The sequence below is a fragment of the Pituophis catenifer genome, unplaced genomic scaffold (assembly GCF_029215685.1).
Source record: "Pituophis catenifer annectens isolate HBS135680 unplaced genomic scaffold, rPitCat1.0.hap2 SCAF_3, whole genome shotgun sequence".
Taxonomy (NCBI): domain Eukaryota; kingdom Metazoa; phylum Chordata; class Lepidosauria; order Squamata; family Colubridae; genus Pituophis; species Pituophis catenifer.
The window spans coordinates 105,534,549-105,561,283 of record NW_027256883.1 but is presented as its reverse complement, the minus strand read 5'-3'; the positions used below and the strand labels follow the sequence as shown (position 1 = coordinate 105,561,283).

Here is a 26,735-nt window from a genome sequence, read left to right as displayed (position 1 = left end):
ATACTTCTGCAGTTAAACGCTGTAAATTGAAAAAGCAAGGCAGAGTTGTAAGACGTATTTCTTAGTCTCGGGTCTGCCCACTGCTGGACTGGGTTCTCCATTGTAAATAAACAATGATGTCTATCCTATTCAAATAGGGGGAAATATAACTTTGGTATAAAACACATTAAGCAGAGAGGACTGAACCAGACTACTTGGAATCGTATCTTTTCAGCTTTGTGGTTCTGCAAATCCATTTCTGGATTCATTTGTTATTTACTTATGTCGACATCTTCCTATGTATTGTTCTTGTACTGATATTTGAGCTTTCTACAAAAGTGACTATACTTTTGTATAGTCCTCTGCTAACCTGTGAGAGTCTACTTTGGCAGTTTTCAAGGAAAGTATTTAGACTGAGAGTTGAGGTTGCTTTACCAGCACCATCAAATTAATACCTACCTTCCTGGTGGGACGCTTCCAATTTTTTTAGGGTTTCAGAAACAAGGATCACAGCAGCCTCGTTCAACACATCCTCTTTGATATTTTTAATTTTATATTCCTGTGAATAGAATTTTTGAAGCATGCCATCTACTGCATACCGATGATAAGGAATGAAATCACCTTCCCCACAACACTTGCATCGGTGAGCTAGCCACTTCAGGTAACTGGCACATTTGAAATGCAAGGCTTTTTTCTGATTCTTAAGCCACAATTCATAAGCTGCTTCTTGCAACAATGGTGTGCAAAACTCCATGATTTTGCAATGCATCACAGCCTCTTCTAGTTTGAGCCTATTGGAAATAACCGATCCAAGATCTGAAAAATAAGGTAGTATTTGCACCATCAAAGAATGAAATCATCCCGTATAAATCTATTGTTGTATAGGAATAGCTAATGTTCTATTTCTGATTAGATTTAAGAATATGACTACAGCAGCTAATTTTCTCATGATACTTATTCCCGTTATGTTAGTGAACACAATCTGAACATGGTGAGTGGGTACTAATATGATTTACATGTCAAGGATTTATATGAAGACAGACATATCATAAAATATTACTTGATTTTACTTGACTACTGGGTGTTCCCCTTGTTCCTATAAAAAGCAAAGTTAAGTACCAACTTGTTTAAGATTTCAACACCAATTTAACATGAAACTGATGCATAGAATGCAATAATGTTGTTCAATCATTTCCATGTCCTTTGAGCAAACTGGTGTTTCAGAGATTTCTAGTTTTTCAATAACCAACTTACCTGATTCTTGCCTAAGTGATTTCAATTCATTATTGCTGATGCTGAACTCTTTAGATAACATGCGTTGGGTTATATTCACTTCTTTTCTTTCACTACAACACTTAAAGATACGGGATTCCACCAGTGCTGCCAGAGTCTGGTACATTTTCCTTTTTGTCCATTCTGGGAGGATATAAAGCAGCATCTCTGTAGTGAACATCACACCAATGACAGCTGCACATTTCACCACCATCTGCTCTGAAGGATTCATATTGTCCAGTGCAGCCAGAGCAATTCCTAACGACAAAGAAAGTCAAATTGTGAAAAAAGTGGTACAGTGTCTGAACTCGTCACAGTTTCCAAATTTTATGTCTAAATCTGCAAAAGCCACATTTAGGAATAGTAAGATTACATCACATAGATTAAAAGACAATTGCAGAGATACACTATTTAGAACTGGAAGAAAGAGAATGTTAATAAAAATATAGGACGCTACCCTTTGTTACAAGGAAATTCCTAGAACAGGCTATCTAGGAGGGAGGGGTAATCTAATACTGCCTGCCTGCCCGCCCGCCCATCCATCCATCCATCCATCCATCCATCCATCCATCCATCCATGGCATAACTAGGTGATGAAAGAACTGCCCCTTTTTACATGTGTTGATTCATATGACCATAAAAGGGTGAAGTCATAATGCCATTTTGACTTTTGTACTTTTTATAGTTTTTGCACGCCTTCCTCACAAAAGACACATATTCCAAAACGGATTCTTCTTCTCTGTGATAACCCCTTAAGTACTAGAATATTGCTATCATAATCACCCCTAGCTCTTCTCTTTGTAGACTAGACATATCTTTTGTTGTTAGTTGCGAAGTCATGTCCGACTTATCGTGATCCCATGGACAACATTCCTCCAGGCTTTCCAGGACTTTCGGTTTGGTGTTGTGGCAAGACAGTCGTGGAATTAGCAGGCTCCGATGAGCTCCGCAAAAACCCGGCTGCTGAACCGCTGCCGATAGGTTTGCGGACCAGAACCGTCCTATAGGGACGGGGAAGAAAGAGAGGCACCTCGGACGACCAAGAGGAGCAGGCAAGTTCCTCGAAGGTCAGAGGGAACTCTCTGTGACTCAGCAATGGGGGATGGCGGCCATGGCAGCTGCCACGAAGCTAGGACAACCGAACTAAGTATAGAGCTGGAGACAGAAGAGGAATGGAACAGAGTTTTTTGAAGCCGGGTGAGTGATAGCCAACCCAGGCGTGAAATAACAAGGGAAACATCTTTTAATTATAAGACCCCTAATGATAAATAGCGGCTAAGGAGCGTGGGGGCAAAGAAGATTTTGAAATATAATTTTAAAGAGATGAATACCCGATAGAAAATAGATTTTTAAACAAACTATTTGGAAACCTTAAACAATTTGAGAATGGTCAAAGGATTGGAAAGAAATAAAGAGATCCCTTTTTTTCCCTTCTCTCTTTTTAAATTTCAAAAAATAATAATAAAGAGAATGGATAATAAGCTTTAAAAAAGAAGTGATGTACAAATAAAAGGGGAAAAAAGAGGGGGGAAAGAAGAAGTGGGAAGAGTTATTAAAAATTTGGACTGGACTTTAAATATGATTTGGTACTTTTAAACCTAAAAGAAAAAGAGAAGCTAAATAAGACTGTTATGTAATTTAAACAAAATGGATACTTTTTAAACAACCGGAAATTGTGGATTGCAGAGAGACAGCATCTGGAGTAAAAAGGAATCTTGCAATTTGGTTTTTGTTTTGGAAAATTGTGGACATTACAGATAACATCTGTGAGAACTTGTGGGGGAGGATTTTCTTGTCTACAAGCGATTTGACTTTTGGAGAGAAAAAAATAAAAAATAAAAAGAAGGGAACATAAAGGAACTCATAATTGGAATAATATTAACTTAAAAATAAAAATGGCGCAGGAATTAGAGAAGGAACAAATTGATCTAGACTTGGACAATGGAAATAAGAGAAATAATTATAATGTTGCACAGAGGACAAAAATTTGAGGATATAGAAGTTGAAATGGAGTATATACAAATGGACATGAAAATGATGATGGAGGAATAAGACATAGAGATGGAGAATAAAGAAGATAAAGACAATGTGATTAAATATAAATAAGTAACTGAACATGTGAATAGTAATAATAAAAAGGAGGTCTCTAGAGATTATATTGAGATTAACAATAACACAATGATGATTACACTGGGATTAACAGTGAATGATAAAAGAATAAAATATGATAAAATAAAATATTAAGGAAAATAAAAAAGTCCAGGACTTGGATTTATAAAACTATATTGAAATTAATAAATGTGAGAAGAAATATGTTACAGATACTTAGAAATGAAATATGGATTGAAGTTAAAATATATGAGAAATAGACTATGTTAAAAGAAAATATATTAATGGATATGATGAAGCAAATTTTATTAAGATGTTGGATGAGGGCCAGTCGTTCCGAATCCGATCGAACACTAATTAGGTCTCACATTAAGACCTATTTAGTGGTGATAAAAGTGGCAAAGTGTGATTACTTTTCCGCTCTTATTGCATTGGCAGATAATCGCCCAGCCGCCTTGTTTAGAGTGACCCACTCCCTCCTACATCAGGGAGCGCGGGAGGACCCCTTGCAAGGGCAGGCTGAGGATTTTGCACAGTATCTGCACAATAAAATCGCTCAGATTCGGGAAGGCCTAAATTCTGACTGAATAGATTCCGGCGGGGTGGCTGAGGTGGGTCTTGAGAATGTTATCTGGGACGAGTTCGATCCTGTGACTCCTGAGGACGTGGACAGGATTCTGGGGAGGTTAAGCGCAACCACATGTTTACTGGAACCGTGTCCCTCCTGGCTGGTACTGGCTACCTGGATTATAAATGCTTCTCTGGGGGAGGGTTTCCTGCTGCCTGCCTTGAAAGAGGCAGTGGTGAGGCCCCTCCTTAAGAAGCCTTCTCTAGACCCGGCTGTTATGGCTAACTACCATCCTGTCTCCAACTTTCGCTTTATTGTGAAGGTTGTTGAGAGTGTGGTTGCGCAACAGCTCCTGCAGTACCTGGATGAAACCATCTATCTAGACCCGTGCCAGTCCAGCTTCAGGCCTGGGTACAGCACGGAAATGGCATTGGTCGCGTTGGTTGATGATCTCTGGAGGGCTTGGGACAGGGGTTGCTCCTCTGTTCTGGTCCTATTAGATCTCTCAGTGGCTTTTGATACCATCGACCATGGTATCATGCTGCACCGGCTGGAGGGATTGGGGGTGGGAGGCACCGTATTGCGGTGGTTCTCCTATCTCTCCGACCGGTTGCAGTCTGTGTTGGCAGGGGGCAGAGGTTGACCTCGAGGCACCTTGTTTGTGGGGTGCCACAAGGGTTGGTCCTCTCGCCACTCCTGTTCAACATTTATGTGAAGCCGCTGGGTGAGATCATCCGTGGATTTGGGGTGCGGTGCCATCTGTATGCTGATGACACTCAGCTGTACATCTCCACCCCAAACCACCCCAACGATGCCCTTGAAGTGATGTCCCAGTGTCTGGAGGCCGTGCGGGTCTGGATGGGTAGGAACAGGCTTCAACTCAACCCTTCCAAGACTGAGTGGCTGTGGGTGCCGGCATCCCGATATAGCCAGCTGGTGCCATCGCTGGCTATTGGGGGCAAGTCATTGACCCCCCACAGAGGGGGCTCGCAACTTGGGTGTCCTCCTGGACACACGGCTGTCTTTAGAAGAGCACATGACGGCTGTGGCCAGGGGGGCTTTTTATCAGGTTCGCCTGATACGCCAGTTGCGCCCCTTTCTGAGTCGGGATTCCTTATGGACTACTGGACTACTGCAACGCTCTCTACATGGGGCTCCCCTTGAGGAGCACCCGGAGGCTCCAACTGGTCCAGAATGCAGCCGTGCGGGTGATTACAGGAGCGACATGGCGCTCCCATATAACACCTCTCCTGTGCGAGCTGCACTGGATCCCGGTGGTCTTCCGGGTGTGCTTCAAGGTATTGGTTCTCACCTTTAAAGCACTCCATGGTTTAGGGCCAGGGTATTTACAAGACTGCCTTCTGCTACTGATAACCTCCCACCGGCCAATACGCTCTCACAGAGAGGGCCTCCTCAGGGTGCTGTCGGTCAAGCAATGTCAGCTGGCGGCCCCCAGCGGGAGAGCCTTTTCTGTGGGAGCACCCGCCCTCTGGAACGAGCTACCTCCCAGAATACTGCTGATCCCGGATCTCCGCACTTTCCATAAGGCCCTGAAGATGTTTTTATTTCAGCAAGCCGGCCTGGCCTGAATAGGTTTTATGGGTTAGTTTTTAATTGTATAGCTTGGGGTTTTAAATTGGGAGGCTGATTAATTTAATTTATTTTTAGTTATCTTAACTTTTATACTGTATGTTATTTTAATTTTCGGCTGTTCACTGCCCTGAGTCCCTTCGGGGAGAAGTGCGGGATATAAATTCAATAAATTCAATAAATAAATAAATAAATAAATAAATAAATAAATAAATAAATAAATAAATAAATAAATAAATAATAATATTTGAGGAAATTGATAGCTATAATAATTGGGATACTGTTTAAATATTTATAGAGATTACACTGGGATTAACAGTGAAAAAAATAAAGATGATTACACTGGGATTAACAGTAGCATAAAGATGATTACACTGGGATTAACAGTGGAATGATAAAAGAAAAGGTTGAATTAGATTATGTAAAAAGAAAATATATCAATGGATATAATGTATCAATTTTTATTAAGATGTTGGATGGTATTATTTGAGAAAATTGATAGCTATAATAATTGGGATATTGTTTAAATACATATAACAATTGTAATAATTTGAACATTTTTCATTTAAGCAAAAAAAGAAAATTGAAATAATATATGATTATGATTTACAAACAAAAATTACTTAATTGATGTTTATATAAATGGTATGGTTAAATAGATAGAATTTAGGGAATTAATTGGGAAACTATTAAATAGCATTATTTGAATTAAGAACTATGTTTAAATGTTAAATTGCTATATTTTTAAGATTAGTGATAAGATTTAAATTTGATAAAGTAATAATGGAATAAAGATTTAATGAGCATTACATGAAGTAATAAATAAATGTAAGGAAGTTTTAGAAATGGAAATAATTTTGGAATATAAACATGTTTGAACTGTATTGTTAATAGTGAGGATTTAGGGTAAGAATTGTGAAATGTATTATGAGGTATTAATTGAATTAAGATTTAAGGTGGGTTAATAGAAGGGTAATTATATTGATTAAGTAAACATGAGTAAACTTTTTCTAAGATGGTATTAGTTGAAATATGTGATTTAAGATTAAGAAATAAGTGTTATGGCAAAATAGAATATATAAAATTTTGTTAAAGATGACAAAAAATTGAACAAATTGATGAAAAAATTGAACAGATCAAAGCTCTGTTCTGAAAAGATGTAATTTGTATGTTGGAAAAAAATAATAAAAAAAAACTTTTTGAAAAAAAAAACATTCCTTCAGGCTTTCCTGTCCTCTACCATCTTCTGAAGTCCATTTAAGCTCACACCTACTGCTTCAGTGACTCCATCAGCAACCTCATTCTCTGTCGTCCCCTTCTTCTTTTGCCCTCAATCTTTCCCAGCATTAGGCTCTTTTCCACATATCTAGTCCCCTCAATTGTCCATCAGATGGTTTAGTTTTCAGACCCTTATCATTTTTGTTCCTCTTTTTTCTAGGGTCTCAACATCTTTTTGTATCATGGTGACTAGAATTGGATGCGAAATTCTAAGTGTGGTGACACCAGTAGAGTTATAAAGTGATCTTGAAACTATCCCTCTGTTGATGCAACCTAGGGCTGCCTCTTTTGGCAATTGCGGGACTCTGCTGGCTCATACTTAAGTGATGTAGAACACTTAGATTCTTCTCACAGTTATTGCTGTTGAGCCAGATACCACCTATTTCATAATTGCATTTGTTTTTTCTTGCCTAAGTACAGGGCCTTACTTTTCTCACCACCAAATTGCATTTTGTTTGTTAGGACCCTTCCTCTTTAACATCTATAAGAAACCCTGATGAAGAAATCTGCAGCTTGGGATGCAGTATCATCATTATGCTGATGGTGCCCAATTATATCTTTCTATATTTCTTTGAGGGAGATGGGCAGTTTAGAAATGCAATAAATAATAATAAATTTCATCCTTAAACCAGCCAAGTAAGCATGTTGAGATCCTGTTCCAGTGCCAGGAAGCTATGTAAATCTGGATGAGGACAACAAGCGGCTGTGGCTATTAAGATCCCTCTGGCCCAGGGATTTTCCATATATAGTCATGGGCTGGATAGCACTTCTCCTTCTTGAGGTAACAGCTGTAGCCAAGGGACCTGTGTACAGCTCCCTCTGATGTGTCAGTTGTGCTCTTCCTGGAGTGGGAAGCCCTTCAGACATGATGTGACATGACTTGATTACTACAATGCTTTGGGGTGAGATTAAAGGTGCTGTTTATCAACTAACACTAACCCTATATGCCACAGGGACAGATTTTGAGGGATTATCTATTTCCCATGGTTTATGCCTGGTTGGTATATGCTGACAGAATTGGCGCACTCCATGTTCCTTCATACATTGCCATCTATAAATACTAAGAAAGCATGACTTTTCTGTCATGGCATCTGTCATCTGGAATGAGATCTGCCCTGAAATCTTCAATTGGCTGTAAGGACTTGAACACCTGAGTGTTCTCCCAGGCCTTGAGTAAAGATGGATGAAACCTTTTGTTGGATTGAATTTTGTCTCTGTTTTTGCATAGGATCATCAGATTTCATCTTTTTTGATCTGTATTTTGATTTTTTGTATTTATTATATTGTGAGTTACTTAGAGTCAGTTTGGAATTAGGCAGTGCCTACAATAAAATAAATAAAACACAATTTCAAATGTTGGAAACTCACCATGGCCTTTGGTAAAATAGTGCTATCTGAAGTTTGTGTTCAGAATATTTTAGATTTTGCACCACCTTATATATGCTCTTAGAGCAGCTGTTTTGTCACTCTGCCTGGTGATAACAGAGTGATAACATTCCGTACCTTTTAATGTTGGAGGGAGACTGATGGTGGTAAGCTTCACATTTTGCCCGACTGTGCAAATATATAATTCAGTCTCTTCGTCTAACATTTTGGATGCATGAGTCTTGAGAACAGTAGTGGCTTATAGAGGAGAATCATAAATGTTTTAGTATTAGTATTAATATTATTTTCTTCCAAGAAAACATTTAGATGGCTATTATTTAAAAAAGTTGCAACAGTTAAGATCACTATTTTAATATTATCATTTAACATTATAATTTAAATAGCTGCCAGTAATAGCAGGAGCTAGATTCCTATTTGCTACTGAGAAATATATGCAAGATTAAAGCCAGCATGGTTTTTACTATGCTAGCTTTAATCTACTAATCATTACTATATGTCCCTGACCAAAACTCAAATCAAACCAAAGTTGTAAAATGTTTGCCAATTTTGAATGTGTTTTCCTAATATTTAAGCATCACATGGTATTACTGCAAAGTTTAATATGCCCCAGTTTATATCAATAAAACAAACTGAATGTTTATCATACACTATATAAGCAGGGGATGTACCAAAGGTGCTTTTCAAAAGGCAACTGGACTTTCTTATTTTTTCCTTGAAGTTGTTTCGATTCTCATCCAAAAAGCTTCTTCAGAAGAATTGGATGCTTCTGTCTATTCCATATTTTATTATCTTACCAAGAAGATAATAAAAAGTTGTGGTCTACTTTGTCAAATGCCTTACTGAAATCCAAGTGTACTATGTCCACAGAATTTCACTGATACACTAATTTAGTCACTTTGTCAAAGAATACAATAAGGGTTTGACAAACTCATGTTTGCTTCTAGTAATATCTTTGCTTGTTTCTAGGCATTTGCAGCTCCTTGCTTGATTATCTTTTCCAGGATTTTCCCAGGTATTGATGTCAGGCTGATTGGTCTGTAGTTTCCAATACGAAAGAAATTATTATGTCTACACAGCCTCAGTGATTTCAACAAAGCTAATCCATGTCACTTTGCAAAAAGCTTACTTAGTATCATATTGGTATGTGAATCTTGGATAGGATTAACCAACCAAGAGCCCATAGTATGCATTTCCCATAACATGTAAGACCCCACTACAGAAAGTTGAATGTGGATTCCTGATTTATAGAAGCACAATATGGTGGAATGGTTAAATAGGTTTATTAAGCTTACAGCATCTATATGTCTTATATACTTTCCATTCTGGAAAACTAAAAAATTAGACTAAACATTTTTAGTACACCTTTTCCAACGATGTGACTGCATGTATGTTGCAATTGGTGGGGAAAGAAGGAAAGAAGGATATGAACTATGAACCTCACTGATAAAAGTTCTAATTAGGATATCAGGAACAAGACACAATGAGATGCCTTCTGGTATCTTGGTGACTATTAACATTCATCTGTGTAACAGAAGAGTGATAATTATGATTTATTGCATGACTAGCTGCTCTCTTGCTGAATATTTCAGAACTGTGATACTGTTGCCATCAGATATTCTGATGCACCCTTAATAGTACCACATCATTCATAAACTGAGAATTGCTATGAAGCTATACTATATTGATAGTCAATGATCAGTAGCTTACTAAAAAGGCTATCCCATTCATCCTCTTTCTCTTCATCTTCGTCCAGCACATGGAATTGAAGCACATTGTTTAAGTGGAGGTTTCGGAGAAGTTCTTCACAGTAAAATGGGTTTCCATGACTCCTTTGTATTAAAAATCTGCAAGTAACATGGAAAGGGAGGGACGGAGAAAAAGAAAGAGAGGGGGGCAGGTAGGCAGGCAAACAGAAGGAGAAGAATGATCATAGGTGAATGTCAGGTTTAAGGCATAGTGTAATGCCTAGTGCTGCATTGCAATAGTGCTTCCAACTTCCATTTCAGCAGCAGGCAAGTTGTAAACATAATATATTCCAGGCTTCCCTGGTCTTCTGAAACTTTAATAGTTGTATATGAGGCTATCTAGAATCGGTTGTAATATTGCAACTACATGTTCACAGCTACAGACCCCAGAGATGAAAACAGGCACTGTAGAGTTTGCTCTCATTAATTGACATAGTGTAAAACTTCTTAAACAAGCTGCAATGGCATGGTTTGCAAATCTCTCTAATTTCCAAGATGAAAGAAACCGTGTTAGTCTTTGCATTATATGTGATCCAAAAATAGTTGTGCTTTACTAGCAATGGCCTGAGTTACTCTTTCTGAAGTATTTTATAGATGGTCTTATTAAATATTTAAATTATAAAATGTTATAAACAAAGTTAGATAGACTGCTTACGGATACCGATTCCTAAACAAAAGAATCTCATTGTTATCAGAATTGTTACTATGCCTGTGGCTGCTGGTGCCTAATCTGCCAAGTATCCTAACAGTAGAACAATTCCTCAACTGATACAAATACTTAATTGAGGAAACTCACATTTCAACTTCTGTACACACACTTTCCTAAGAATAAAAGCTACTAAATAGATCATGGCATGAAGATAACAGCAAAGCTCATAATTATGAATGGTGGTAGAAAATGGTAATATATCTCTCTCAGGATAAACTTTCCACAAGTGAGTGTATAACTGATAACTGCTGTCAGAAAGATTATAGGCTTTGGCCCAAGGAGAGAAGAATAGAGAAATTTGCCAGTTGAGCAAGAAAGTCTCTTCAACTTAGAAGAAGTCAGGTAGTTCCTTTGAGATAAAAGTTTCAGACTTGTTGATTTAAATGAGAACACTTCGTATCTCCTCTGATTGTCTTTGCCTTCAATTTAATAGGAACAGCTAAAAGATTGCCTGGGCGGCCATCTTCTACTTACGTTTCAAGCTCCCTGGCGATACTGACCACTCCAAGATCTTGACAGGCTTTCTGAATAATTACTGAAGGACTTAATTCCCTTAGCTGAATAAAAGTTGTGCTTGGACTATTCAGGATTTGGGCTGCACTGGAACAAAGTATTCGTCCCTTGTGATTGATAGGAGACAAAGCCATAACAACAAAGATCGGAACACTCTTAAGTAAGTTATCCAGGAAATCCCAAGAGGCTTTATCAATAAACTGAGCTTCATCAATTGCAAAAATGAGGACTTCCTTTTCTGCTGCCTAAAAAAAACAATAACACATACTGTGCACAGTAAGATGGTGCTATAACCAGAATTGTTCTCATCACAGCTTTTAAAAATGTTACTTACTGCTATTAAATGCTTCTACTAATGCTAAACTACACTCTAAGAATTTGCCATTCTTCGTTAGAAGTCTATTGCCAAGATTGTTTCCATTCCTTAACTAAAACTGGTGATATTGCCAGAGGTTAATAGAAAGAACTGGACCCCTACTACAGATCTCAGTTGACCATTAGTATTTTCCTGGATCTCATCTACAAAATGGATCTACTTGCATCCAGTGAAGTACATAAAATAAGAACAGATTGTTGTGAAAAGGATAAACTCACTATGTTTATTAGGATTTAGTACTAGTTAACATTCATTCAGCAAATGTTCGAAGTTACGATGGCACTGAAAAAATAGACTTATGTTTAGTCCTCAAATTTACAACTGTTGTCATGCCCCCAAGGTCACATAATTAAAATTTGGGCCTGCCTGCATTTACAGCTACCCACACACACACTGCTGCCCCCAGCTGACCTCTCTTCCTGCCCTTCTTCTTGACATGATCATTCTTGTGGCAATAGGAATGTTAGGGTCATTGTACTGCAATGGCATGCCATACTGCAGCACTTCTCACTACATTGAGGCTGGGGCCTCATGCTGCAATGCTGGGGCACCATAGCACATGGCAATAGCAGCTGTGGCTTCATGTCACAGTGCACTAATGCGGCTTTACACCATGGTAAGGTGACAGGGCGGCTTGCCTGGCATGGGACTTGAGGTGTCACTCTTCAGTGATAATAAGCACTGAAGAAGACACTTGTGAGTGGTGATAGGCTGAGAGAGCTAAAGGCCTGGAGCTTTTACATCAGCTTCTATGTCATAACCACTACTGCCAAAGAGGCCCACAGTGCAGAATGGCCAAAGGGGCAGAGATAGGGGAGTTGAAGAAGAGGCAGTCCCTTCACTTGGGGAAAAAAAAGGCTCAAGAGTGTGAGTGACCAAGGTAGGAATGGCTTGGATCAGGAGAGATCTTTGCCTAAAATCTACAGTACATGGACTTCACTTCACAATGGCAATAAAGACTGCTAGAATTGTCATTGCTAAGGAGGCAGACTCATGGTGTCTTGCTTAAGGATGCATCACTTAGCAATGGAGTAGCTGGTCTCAATTGTGACAATTAAGCAAGGATTGTATTGAGAGGCTAATTATGCCTTTATCCTTTATAGACCATGTTATGCACAAGGAAAATATTTACTTACATTAATCAGAATTTTTAAAAGCATCGTTTCAATCTCTTTATTCTTTCTGTCATTGTCCATTTGAGAAACCACTTCTGATGTAGGAAACTAACCAGAAAAAGAAACAAATCTCATAATTATTTGATTAATAATATTTATGCCAGTAGTACTTTCTTATAATTAGGTAACCTTGAAATCATTTAAACAGATTGTAAATTGTTTCATACTTAAACATTCTGAGCATATCTAAATCTGTGCAGCTTTATCAAGTGATCTGTACAACCATATTACCATTCTCTAGTACTGTATCTATACCTGCCTTTCAATGCAAAGCATTCATAAGAGAAATGATCTTCCATTCTTCCATTTTTACCTTAACATGAAAAAGATTGTTGAAAAGGCATAGATATTGTTCTTCTATAACTCCACGCAACTTGCTCAGAAGGATATACTGCCTTGCATCATAGGTTTTACAGACATCCACCCCCAGGAACATTGCCATCAGTGTCCGGACAGCAAAGAAGTTTTGCCATGCATTTATCTTTGTCAGCTCCATTGCCACAACCCTGCTCAATTACATGGACAAATGAAAATCTTGACTTGAAAGTAATCAGAAGCAGATTATTATTTCAATTTGTGCGGCTAAAATAAAGAAATCATAACAGTATTGAATTTTGGTTCATTGATTGCAATGGAGTGATTATATTGAAGAAGTTTTTCCTACATCATTAAATTATAAAGAGTCTTCAGACATCTAGTAATATCAGGAAGAGCTTCCAGCTCATGCCTCATATCTGAATATCAAGGACTTGCCTCTCCTTGATTGATAGAACATTTGTGGGGTCAATGAAACATTTCCTTAGCTCTCTGCAATAATTTTGATTCATGCAAGATATTAATAAAGAACCCAGATTAGTATAACAATTCCTTCCAATTAGGTATCTGCCTATGTATCCCATTTAAAGTTTACTTTAAGGCCTTACTATATTGGCACAATGGCTCTGCAGTTAAGACACTGGATTTGTCAGATAGAAAGCTAACAGCCCGGGTTTGAGACCCAAGTGCCGTGAGCCAGGGGTGAGAGCTTGTGAATCTTATAGACAGGTCAGGAAGCCACAGTACAGACAGAAACGTGGCTAGATAGACTGGTTCCTGATCACCAAAGGAGATGAGATGAGATGAGATATTCTTATTTATTCAGCATATATCATGTGACTGCTTAGTGACAACAATCCTGGCAGTTCCAGTTGCAGTCATTAATCAAATCCCAGGCAGTTATTAGGGAGGGACAGATCCCAATCCAAGTCATTCCTGCTTTGGTCTCTCACAACCTTGAACCTTGATAAGGTAAAAGACTACCTCCTCTTCAACTGCCCTCCCCCCCCCATTTCTGCCCACTTGGCTACCCTGCACTCTACTACCACTGCCAGCCCTTCTGCCCTTCGCTTCGCAGCAGCAGCACAAAAAAGATAGCAAAGGTCAGTGTGGGTGGGCAGGGCTGGCAGGGCCAGTGGAGTACAGGACCACTGGAGTACAGAGTGGCAGGGCCAGTGGAATACAGGGCAGCAAGGCCACAGAGATGATGCAAGACTGAAAGTGCAAGTCTGCCAAAAGAGTGTGGGGGGGAAGTTGAAGCATCCCTGTGATTGTAATTGTGAGTGAACTGCCAAATGCCCAAATTTTGATCATGTCATCATTGGGGCACTGCAATGGCCATAGTTTTGAGGACCAGACATAATTACTATTTGTTCAACACCACCATAACTTTGAATGACCACCAAACAAATGGTCATTAAACAGGGACTGACTATGTATCTGTGTGTGTATATACATATATTGTATACACACACACACACACACACACACACACACACACACATATATATAAGAAGCGATAGACATCACGATCTCCAGAACGTTTAAAAGTTTAAAACTTTTATTTTAAAACTTGTGCTAAGCTTTCGTCGGCCCCTACCAACTTCGTCAGAGTATAAAATCACCCAGATTTGGATGCATATGGAGGAGCATGGTCACGAGTTCAACTTCCAAGAGACCAAAGTCATTGCCTACGATGAAACAAAAGGAGGGCGCCTCTTGAAAGAAGCCTGGTTCTCTAACAACAACTCCCTCAATAGACATATTGACATACCACTGGCATACCAGGCTTTACGGCAGGAAAGACTTAAGGAGGACCGATCACTAAGACTGAATGGAGATCGGGGACAAATCTTCTCCTCTAGGCATAGAGATTGGCCCAATGAAGGTGTGACAAACCCTGGCAGAGGGCAAGAGAGTAGGTTAGGGAAACAGCAGAATGAGGGAGATAGGGGCGGTAAGGAAGAACAACGCAGACCCATCACAAGATCATGGGTAAAACAAATGGGTTTAGAGGAGGCAACGTGTGCGCCTAAAAGGGAAAGGCATAACAATAAGGGAGAGGGAGCCGGGAGTAATACCTTCAAAGCAATGCCTGATAACCCTGCGTTACCCCCCAGGGAGAGAAAGAGGCAACACACAAAGGGGCAGGAGGCATCATCATCTGTCAGCATGACTAAGGCAGAAAATAAGATAATTACAGGGGGAAGGCAAGGGTGTGGGCCTGTTACACGCGCAATGACCAAATTGATCAGCATTGCATAAAAGCAAGCAGCTCTTCAATGGTGATTTTATACTCTGACGAAGTCGGTAGGGGCTGACGAAAGCTTAGCACAAGTTTTAAAATAAAATTTTTAAACTTTTAAATGTTCCGGAGATCGTGATGTCTATCGCTTCTTCTATAACTATACCTGGAACTCGCATCTTTAGGACAATTCTTAATACATACATACATACATACATACATACATACATACATATACACACACACACACACACACACACACACACACACACACACACATACACACGTCTTCTTAAGTTTTCGCAGGTGTGTGTATGTAAAAAGTTAAAATCTTGGGTGTTTTCCCGCGTCATTATAAGTTTGTTAGTTAAAATGTTTAAAATACACACACACACACACACACACATATTACATATTCGTTTGGAAGAAGATGATGTGGATTTAAAACTGGAGGAAGAAATACCAATAACCTACATTATGCTGATGACAGCAAAATGAAAAATAAATTATTTCCAATGGTGAGAAAAAGTGGGACTAAAATTAAATATAAAGAAAACAAAACTAATAACAGGTACAGTAACCCCTCTTTGAATTGCTAATGAAGATACAGAACTGAAAGATAACTTTACGTCTTTTGAAGACTATCAACTCTAAAGGAACCAGAAATCAAATATGCTACAGATACTAACACTTGGTAGGGTAGCAATGAAAGATTTAGAAAACATACTCAAATACCATGTTGTGTCAATTAGTGTTTTTGTTGTTGTTGTTGCTGTTGTTGTTGTTGTTGTTATACTCTATGGAAACAAAAGTTGGACTGAAGAAGTAGGATTTAAAAAATATTTTTGCTTTTCTATCTGATAAGCCCTTTACTAAAGCTGTGAAGAAAAGACCCATGAATAAACAATTTATCACAGAAATACCATCAACCTCTAGTGATCTCCTTTAAGGCCCTTTGAGTCCTAGAATCATTGACACTTGTCATTGCTCAAGACTGCAGACCCAAAACAATAGACTTGTAATGCTCAGAACCGAGCCAGGACCAGAGAAAAATGAAAAGATTGGAGAGAAGAAGGTGAATTTTTGAAAATATGTAATGAAGCAATGTAAAAAGCACCAACTTTTGCCCAGGAGCCTGTCCTAAATAGGCAATTTCAGTTACTAGTTGGCTTTTTCCATATCCCATGAGACCTTCATATATTATAACATGGCTTAATTTAGTTTCTTTAAATTTTTCCAGTAAGTTTTCAAAGATGTCAGTCTCCTTCTTGCGACCTGGAAGAAAATAATAAAGGAAAACAAAGAATTATGTTGTATACTAAAACAGGCATTCACAAAATAAGTTAGCTTTTGAATGACAAATTATATCAAATAATTACTACTGCATTGTTGGAATATTCATCATGGTTACTAAGCAGAAGAAATGTGCATCTCTCTGTGTTTATCTCTCTATGTACACATCAGAGGTGGTGTTCAGATTGGTTCAGGTGAACCAGTAGGGGAAATTTGGCCTGGGTTGCCGAACCAGTAGTGACCTCTGGCTGGCCCCGCTCACCGCCCAGTTGCCGCTCACTCGCCACACCCTCCCACTCACCGCTGGCTCTCCCAGCCTGCCCATTCGACGCTCGACGCTCGCCCTGCCCATCCCAGTCCTATATACGTTGCTTTCGGTTCGCCATGCAGCCCAGCTACTCACCTCACCAGTCGCCTCGCCTCACCTGCTCTGCTCAGCTCACCACCAAAGGTAAGCAATGCATGCTGCCCACTTGCCCTTCACCTTGGATCAGGGGCTGGGGCCCAGGGATGTGCCATTCCCTGAGGCCCCAGAGCTGCCGCCCACCTCGGCTGGGTCAGGGAATGCGCCATTCCCTGGCTCTGGCTTTTTTCCACAGCCACCGCCCGTTCACCACCCGCCTCAGCCAGATTGGGAATGCACCATTTCCAGGCTCTGGCCTTGCCCCGGAGCCTCTGCCCACTCTCCCTTAAGCACAATGCGTCACCCCATTTCCCCTCCTTCAGAAGCCCCAGCCCTTAATCTCCCCACTTCCTCCCCCGACTTTCATTTTCCCGCAGCCATGACCTTACCTTCTTCCCATGGCTGGCTGCTAGGGAAGGCAAGCCAGGGCTGAGCCATCACCGCCAGCCCGCATCTTGCCCTCCTTCCAGCCGCAACAAAAAAAGACCTGGCGGATGCAGGCTTCTTGCAGTGAAAATTACTGACCTCTGGCTCCGCTCCGCTTCTTGAATGCTCTGCCATCACCTTCTTCTATCACTGACTGTGCAGATGCACCCTATTGCCAGCTGCATTGCTCAGCTCGGACTTGCCCGGGCAAGTCCATCTGGCACAGTGACCGCAGGCAATAGGGTGCACCTGCGTGGCCAGCACATAGAAGAGGGCGGCAGCAGCACATTCTAGAAGCAAAGTAGAGCTGGAGGTCGGTAATTTTCACTGCAAGAAGCCTGCAGCAGCTGCGTCTTTTTTTTTTGTTGTGGCTGGACTCCAGCTGCACCGAAAAAAAGACAGGGCAGCTGCAGGCATCTCATGACAAGGGGAGCGAGATGCGGGCTATTGGGGAGGCCAACGGCGACGGCTCAGCCTGGCTTGCCTTCCCTGGGAGCCAGCCATGGAAGGAAGGTAAGGTCGTGGCCATGGGATGATGAAAGTGGTAGTCATGGGGGAGGAAGCAGGACTAGGGACAGAGAAGGAGGGGAAATGGGGTGACGCATGTGACTGGCGAAGGGAGAGCGGATGGCATGCCAGATTAGGCCAGGCCTTTGACAGATTAGGCCAGGTCTGGGAAGAAAATAGGTAGAAAGAATAGCTGTAAGTTCAATTTTTTTTTCCTACCGGGTTCTGTGGGCGTGGCTTGGCCAAGGGGGTGTCATGTGACTGAGTGGCCATGGCTGTGAGTGACGTCAAGTTGGACATGCCCATTCAGTCACATGACCCCCATCACCAAGCCACACCCACAGAACCAGTAGAAAAAAAATTGAATCCCACCATTGGTACACATCAGTAGTGGGTTCCTCTTACCTTCGCTACCGGTTCGGAACCGGGAGCGCACTCACATGCAGCACTTCTGCGTATGCACAGATCATCCGTAATAATGTCTGGGCGGGTGGACGGAGCCTCCTGCCACCGCCACTACCGGTTCATCCAAACCAGGGCGAACTGGTAGAAACCCACCACTGGTAGACATACATGCAAAACAATCACAAGCCTACATTTAGATAATATTGTGACCTCTTCTGAGGTTCTTTGGAGAAACCTTTCAGCAATTTCCTTCCAGACATGTTCTTCTTTCATAGATATTCCGCAACAAACCCTGCCTATTCAAAGGGAAAAAAGCAATGGTTGAAGGTTGGGCAGCAAACAAAAGAGCGTCCCCTGTCTTGGAGGTCTTCTAGTTCAACCCTCTGCCCAATGCAAGAGACCTTAATCCATCCCAGACAAATGATTGTCCAATCTTCACTTGAAAACCTCCAGCAATGGTGATTCCACAACTCCAGGAGGCAAGCTGTTCCATTGATTAATTGTTCTCCTTGTCAGGAAATTTCTTACTTCTTGGTTGAATCTCTCTTTAATGAGCTTCCACTTATTACTTCACCTCTTGCCTTCAAGTGCTTTAAAGAATAAGTGTATACTCTCTTCTGTATGATAGCCTTTCAAGTACTGGAAGACAGCTATCATGTCACTCAAATTCTTCTCTTTATAAGGCTGGACATACCTACTTCCCTTAACAGTTCATCATACAATTTAGCCTCCAGACCTCTAATCATCTTAACTGCTCTTCTCTGCACTATTTCTAGGGCCTCAACATCTTTTTTGTGTTGTGGTGACCAGAACTGGATGCAGTATTCCAAGTGAGGCCTCATAATGCAGTATAAAGTGGTAGTATCACTTCTTGTGATCTTGATGCTCTAGTGGTGGCAATGGCCCCAGTGCTTATTGACACACAAATGCCAAACCAAAAAAAACTTCAAAAGCATCTAGGGAATTTGCACATTGACAATATTTCCATCTTTCAATTAAAATAGGCCATGCTGCTTGGATGTTTGATTGATTGATTGATTGATCTCATCTTCTGCAACAGTTTAAACTCAATTTATGTATTACAAATAAAAGAACCATTCTCCAACAGCGACCACAGCATGATTGACTCTTGTCTCAACTTAGGCCCTCACAAAAATCATCATAATGATGGGATTCCCAGTTATAACTTTAAAAAAGACAACTACAATCTCATAAACAATGAACTCTCATCTCTTGATTGGCAAATTGTATTCACTGGCTATAATACTGCTGACAACCATTACATTTTCTTGCGCGAAGTCAAAAGAATCATTAAACTTTACGTACCACTAATATACCCCAAAACCAGAAAAAATAAACTACCAATAACAATAAGGAAATTACAATCCAGAAAAAAATCTCTTTGGAGAAAAAAAAAAACTAACTACTTAGCTAACTTCAAAAACCGCTACAAAAACTTATGCCAACAAATAAAGACTGACTGCACCAATTATCACATCAAGCAAGAGGAAAACCTTCTATGCACAAAATCCACCCATGCCTTCTATAATTTTGTAAACAACAAACTTAAAGACTTGACATCCATCCCACCCCTAAAAGAACCAAACGACGAAGACTGTATTGATGAAACTGTTAAAAGCCAATCTCTTTAACACATTCTTCGGCTCAGTCTTTGTAAACAGCAACAACACATACCTAATATTTCTCAGTCGTAATACAGACAATTACAATGATTCCGGTGATCTTATACATATTAATGTATAATGCTAATTATACATTATACATATACATATGCTTATACATATAATGTATAATATTAATGTAAATTCCAGATGGAGGAGGGAGTAATGCTCCCTCCTCCATCTGGAAGCGTGGGATGATCCCTTGCAGGGTCGAGCTGAGGACTTTGTGCAGTATCTGTATGACAAGATCGCTCAGATTCAGGAAGGCCTGGCCTCTGACTGGGTAAGTCCGGACGGGATGACTGAGGCAGGTCTTGAGAGTGTTATCTGGGAGGAGTTTGATCCTGTTGCTCCCGAGGACGTGGACAGGATCCGGGACGGCTGAACACGACCACATGTTTATTGGACCCGTGTCCCTCCTGGTTGGTACTGGCTTCCTGGGAGGTTATACGAGGCTGGCTCCAGGGGATTGTTAACGCTTCTCTGAGTGAGGAGGTCCTGCCGACCGCTTTGAAAGAAGTGGTAGTGAGGCCCCTCCTCAAGAAGCCCTCCCTGGATCCGGCTATTTTGGCTAACTATCGTCCAGTCTCCAACCTTCGCTTCATTGCGAAGGTTGTTGAGAGTGTGGTAGCGCGGCAGCTTCCCCGGTACCTGGATGAAGCTGTCTATCTGGACCCGCTCCAGTCTGGTTTCCGGCCTGGGTACAGCACGGAAATGGCATTGGTTGCGTTGGTGGATGATCTCTGGAGGGCTCGGGATAGGGGTTGTTCCTCTGTCCTGGTCCTGTTAGACCTCTCAGCGGCTTTTGATACCATTGACCATGGTATCATGTTGCACCGGTTGAAGGGGCTGGGGGTGGGGGACACCGTCCTGCAGTGGTTCTCCTCCTACCTCTCTAACCGGTCGCAATCCGTGTTGACAGGGGGGCAGCAGTCGACCCCGAGGCGCCTTGTTTGTGGGGTGCCACAAGGGTCGGTCCTCTCGCCCCTTCTGTTCAACATTTATGTAAAGCTGCTGGGCGAGATCATCCGTGGCTTTGGGGTGGAGTTCCATCAGTACACTGACAACACTCAGCTGTACATCTCCACCCCAGGCCACCCCAACGATGCCCTTGAAGTGATGTCCCAGTGCCTGGAGGTCGTGCGGGCCTGGATGGGGAGAAACAGGCTCCGACTCAACCCTTCCAAGACCGAGTGGCTGTGGCTTCCGGCATCCCGATATAGCCAGCTGGTGCCATCGCTGGCTATTGGGGGCAAATTACTGGCCCCCATGGAGAGGGCTCGCAACTTAGGCATCCTCCTGGACGCATGGTTGTCTTTAGAAGAGCATATGATGGCCGTGGCCAGGGGGGCTTTTTATCAGGATCGCCTGATACGCCAGTTGCGTCCCTTTCTGGATCGGGACTCCCTACGCATGGTCACTCAAGCACTCGTCACTTCTCGCCTGGATTACTGCAATGCTCTCTACATGGGGCTCCCCTTGGGGTGCACCTGGAGGCTGCAGTTGGTCCAGAACGCGGCTGCGTGGGGGATTATGGGAGCGACGGGGCGCTCACATATAACACCTCTCCTGCGCGAGCTGCACTGGCTTCCTGTGGTCTTCCGGGTGCGCTTCAAGGTGTTGGTGACCACCTTTAAAGCGCTCCATGGCTTAGGGCCGGGGTATTTGCGAGACCACCTTCTGCCGCCGATAGCCTCCCACCGACCGGTTCGCTCACACAGAGAGGGCCTCCTCAGGGTGCCATTGGCCAGGCAGTGCCAGCTGGCGACCCCCAGGGGGAGAGCCTTCTCTGTGGCAGCACCTGCCCTCTGGAATGACCTGCCCCCTGAGATACGCATGATATCAGACCTCTGGACTTTTCGTCGAGCCCTGAAGACACACTTGTTCCATCTAGCTGGGCTGGCTTGATCCCATCCTCTTAGTTTTTTAATCGAAATTCGGTTTTAATTGGGTTGTTTTAAATTCGGGCCAAAATTATTTAATTGTTTTTTTAAATGTTTTTAAATTTTATATGCTATGTTTTATCCTGGCTGTACATCGCCCTGAGTCCCGCAGGAGAAGGGCAGTATAGAAATATAATAAAATAAATAAAATAAATTAATTTTACAGAAGACAATGTTGAAAAGGCACTATATAATCTAAAACCATCTCTATCCATTGGACCTGATCGACTATGTGCATACTTCTTTAAAAAGCTTTCCACTGCAATCGCAGAACCTCTAAGCATAATTTTTGAAAAATCTTACTTCAAAAAGGGAGACCCTAGCCTCCCTGAAAATTACAGACCAATCTCTTTATGTTGTGTCATCTGTAAAGTCATGGAATGAATCATTAACCAATCTATTACCCTCCACCTAGAGACAACAACCTACTCTCCAACAAACAATTTGGTTTCAGAAAAAAATTATCCTGTAATCTACAGCTACTACATTGCAAAAACATATGGACTACACATCTTGATCAGGGTAAAGCAATAGACGCAATTACATAGACTTCTGTAAAGCTTTTGATTCAGTGGTACACGACAAATTACTTCTAAAACTAAAATCCTATGGCTTTTCTGGACTCCTATATGAATGGATAGCTGCCTTCCTGTCAAACAGACAACAAACGGTCAAAATAGGAAGCCCTCTATCAAATCCTGTACCTGTTAATAGTGGTGTTCCCCAAGGCAGTGTTTTAGGTCCAACACTCCTTATACTTTACATAAATGATCTTTTTGATCATATTAAAAGCAACTGTGTTCTCTTCATTGATGATGTTAAACTATTCAACACCACCAACAATGCAACTACCCTTCAAAAAGACCTTGACTATGTGTCAGATTGGTCTAACAAGTGGCAACTTCAAATCTCAACCAACAAATGCTCTGTCTTGTACATTGGCAAAAAAAAATCAAAACATAAAATACAAATTAGATGGACATGACCTTGTAGATGATTCTCACTCTGTTAAGGACCTTGGAGTACTCATTTCTAAAGATTTATGTGCCAAAGCTCACTGTAACAACATTGCCAAAAAGGCATTAAGAGTTATTAACCTAATCTTGCGTAGCTTCTTCTCTGATAATATTGTACTACTAACTAGAGCATACAAAACATTTGCTAGTCCAATTCTCGAATACAGCTCATCGGTCTGGAACCCGCACTGCATATTGGACATAAATACAATTGAGGGAATCCAGAGATATTTTATGAGAAGAGTCCTCCATTCCTCTACCCGCAATAAAATACTTTATGCCACCAGATTTGAAATTTTGGGCTTAGACAACTTAGAACTATGCCAACTTCAGTCTGACCTAAGTGTAGTACACAAAATTATCTGCCAAAATGTCCTACCTGTCAACGACTACTTCAGTTTCAACCACAATACATGAGCAAATAATAGATACAAACTCAAGGTAAACTGCTCCAAACTCGATTGCAGAAAATATTACTTCAGTAACAGAGTGGTCAATGCCTGGAATGCACTACCTGACTCTGTGGTTTCTTCCTCAAACCCCCAAAACTTTAACCTTAAACTGTCTACTGTTGACCTCACCCCACTCCTAAGAGGTCTGTAAGGGGTGTGTATAAGTTTGCACCAGCTTGCCTACCATCCCTGACCTCTTTTCATGTATTCAAATTATGTTTATCCTTTTACCTGTTATCTTATATATTCTTGACAAATAAATAAATAAAATAAAATAAATAATAAATAAATAAATCTGCACATATACTATGATACATTTCAACATCCTAGATCCATGATGGCGAACCTATGCACGCATGCCACAAGTGGCATGCAGCACCCTCTCTGTAGGGCCGCGAGCTGTCACCCCAGTTCAGTTTTGCCATGCATGTGCCCACACCTCCCACCAGCCAGCTGGTCATCGACTCTCTGCTGCAGTGCGTGGGGGGCATGCGTGGGGGGCACGCACACATGTGGGGGGGCCACATGCCCATGCATAGAGGTGGGGCACGGAAGCCATGCGTGCATTGCATTTTGGGGGTTGGGTGCACGCGTGCATTCTCATGCATGCGCGCACACTTTGGGCACTCAGTCTGGAAAAGGTAGACATCCTAGGTTATTGTGAAGAACTTGATGCATATGAAGGCCAACACCAGCTAAAAGAACTGACATTGTGATTTCATATTGTTGTATATATAAATAAGAAAAATACTATAAATAATAATTTATATTAATTAAATATATAAAATAATAAATGAGACCATAAAATAGAGAAAATAATAAAAAATGAACAAGCTAAATTGTTTTGGGACGTTAGAATTCAAACAGACAGGCACCTGCTTGCATAACATACCAGACGATAAGAGAGACAACAAAAAAAGTCTGGATAGTGGACTTAGCAGAACCGGGAGACAGCAGAATAGAAGAATAGAAAAATTGGAGATGATAACAAAATACAAAGACCTACAAATAGAAATAGAACTGTGGCAAAAAGAAAGCAAAGAGAGTATCAATAGGAATAGGTGCCTTGGCTAACAATTCAAGGACTACTTGAACACCATCAACATTAACAAACTCACCATCAGTCAATTGCAAACAACTTACTCAGAACAGCTTACATCCTGCAATGATACATCTAACAACATAAAACATCAACAATTGCCTATCCTAGGTCCTTGGGAAGGTCTCGATAGGTGGATAAAAATGCCAAATCTAGTCTGGCTGACTATGAAATGAACCATAATAATAATTACTGTGCACCACGTGTCCATGCATAATATTTTTAAAAATCTTCAGTTTATTGTTTTTTCTGCTTTTACTTATAGTTTTATGATGTTTGATGTGTTCTGTCTACATAGAATCATACTTTGTGAGATAGGTGGCTATATAAATTTTGTTAATTAAATAAATGTGTATGAAAAGCAAATAAACAAATACATGCAACTGTTAATTTCTTGGCAATACTTTTAAAAATGCCATAGTTTTGCCCACTATCCAGTGAATGTAACAGCTCTAATTTCTAAGTAGACATCTATAGAATTATACAGTAATAAGTATCTGAAGGTATGCATGGAAGGATCATTGAAACTTCAGCACAAATATTCATTGCTATACAGAGCTATGCAGATTAAACTGAATAGAAAGATTAGACAGACATCTCAAAAACCAATAGCAAGTTTATTCTAGCATCCCAATAATTAATTGTTTTCATAGTGTAGATCAGTTCACATACCTAGTAAAGGATAAATTTCAGATCTCTCCTTGGTTAAATATGCTTTGTAAATCATTCTATTTTTAAAAAATGAGAGTGGAGAGAAGGGGAGAGAGAGAAGAAAATGAAATTTATGCTAACATTTCCCAAATTGCTTTGGAGGAATTACTAATAGTATATCACATTTGTCTTTTTAAGGAAAGAGCCTAAATAATTTAATGTTTAATAATTATTGTATTCCAGACCAATTGCAGCTTCCATATTGGGCAGTCCCAACAAGGGGTGTTTAATACAGAAATGATTATGAGCAAAGATTTCCAATCCAGGAAATACTATAATTGGTGCACAAGCTGGATGCCTACAACTGGTAAGAAACTTTGTACTTGAAATATCCCTGGATTGATCTTTTAACTCTCGTCTTATCTGTGCATGACTTGGATTGTTTTTGGACTTTGCTTTACTTTTTTCGAAAAGTAAAAGACTACAACAACTCTGTGTGTTTGTATGTTAACTGTGATTGTTCACAACCACTCCCAGTCGCTTTTCATGCATTTACTCAAAGGGTACTCTGCTCAATAACCCACAACATTGGTTATGATCCAAGAATATCCTTAACAAGTATCATCTTCCTACTGATGATATCTGATTCTATGACAATACTTCATTTTCCCCAGTTTCATGTAATTGTTAAATTGGGACTAGAGGCGTGTTAATCCCTCTGGTGCCCACGATGGCGATTCCTAGGTCTTGATCTCTTATCCTCTAGAACTCTTTAACTAGAACCATGCAATTAACAAGGAGAACCCCTGCAGAACTCTGCCCTCCACTCTCAGTCTTTGCTGATGGTCCAGAAGGATTTAATGATCAATATCAATAACAATTGAGCAATTAATCACTTATCCTATTCCGTTCCTGCCACAGAAGTGTTCCGCATATGTTTTGTTTGTACCTGGGCCTTGAACTCTGGCTGAAAAAGTACATAAAATCCATTTCCCCTGAATTCTCTGCAAGTGCAATCCTCTTAATGCTCCCCTCTCTGAAATGGGAAGGGAAGGCTAGAAGCAGTCTAGTAATTATTTAAAACTGCCAGGTTGAGCAATGGCGTCTTGAGGAAGAAGGGTTACACCACCAACTTTTTCAAGATGAACCACACCCTTTTCCAAGGAAGCATCCCATCACACTGTCCTTGTCAGTGTGATCTACAGATCTACATACTTACAGTTTAAAAAAAAGATGCATTATTTGCCTCATGTGTAATATCTAAACTATTTCTTTTGTTTAACATACAATATATCCAACTAGACATGAGCAAAGTTTTCTTGTGCCTGAGAGAAGAAACAGTGAAAACGCAATGCCTTTGATGTAACTTGTTTTCCCAGAACTGCTCCCAGAAAAGCAGATATAAGAAAGGATACATTTTCTTCCTGTAGATATAACAAGAGGGTGTGAGAACTCATCCTCCAGCAGTAGAGGACTTAGCAAAACAAACAACCTGCTTTGCTGAAAAGGGATGTTTCCTGAACCTATTCTGCATTCAAAGGTTTAGGCAGCTGGAGCAAACATTTTCTTGTGCAGCTACCCACAAGACAAAATTGTAC

The 26,735-nt window shown here is 40.7% G+C and overlaps 1 protein-coding gene across 1 annotated transcript in view; it reads right to left on the bottom strand.

Annotated features, from left to right (window-relative positions):
* The window catches only part of ADCY10 (adenylate cyclase 10), a 199,965-nt gene that overhangs the window by 55,183 nt on the left and 118,047 nt on the right, over nucleotides 1–26,735 (bottom strand). The window contains exons 11-18 of the mRNA XM_070941042.1: nucleotides 17,346–17,419; nucleotides 16,382–16,535; nucleotides 13,014–13,206; nucleotides 12,658–12,748; nucleotides 11,111–11,390; nucleotides 9,890–10,026; nucleotides 1,234–1,509; nucleotides 439–795 (exon numbers count right to left, since the gene is read on the bottom strand). Coding sequence (XP_070797143.1) covers nucleotides 439–795; nucleotides 1,234–1,509; nucleotides 9,890–10,026; nucleotides 11,111–11,390; nucleotides 12,658–12,748; nucleotides 13,014–13,206; nucleotides 16,382–16,535; nucleotides 17,346–17,419 — 1,562 coding nt within the window. The remainder of the gene's footprint in view (nucleotides 1–438; nucleotides 796–1,233; nucleotides 1,510–9,889; nucleotides 10,027–11,110; nucleotides 11,391–12,657; nucleotides 12,749–13,013; nucleotides 13,207–16,381; nucleotides 16,536–17,345; nucleotides 17,420–26,735) is intronic.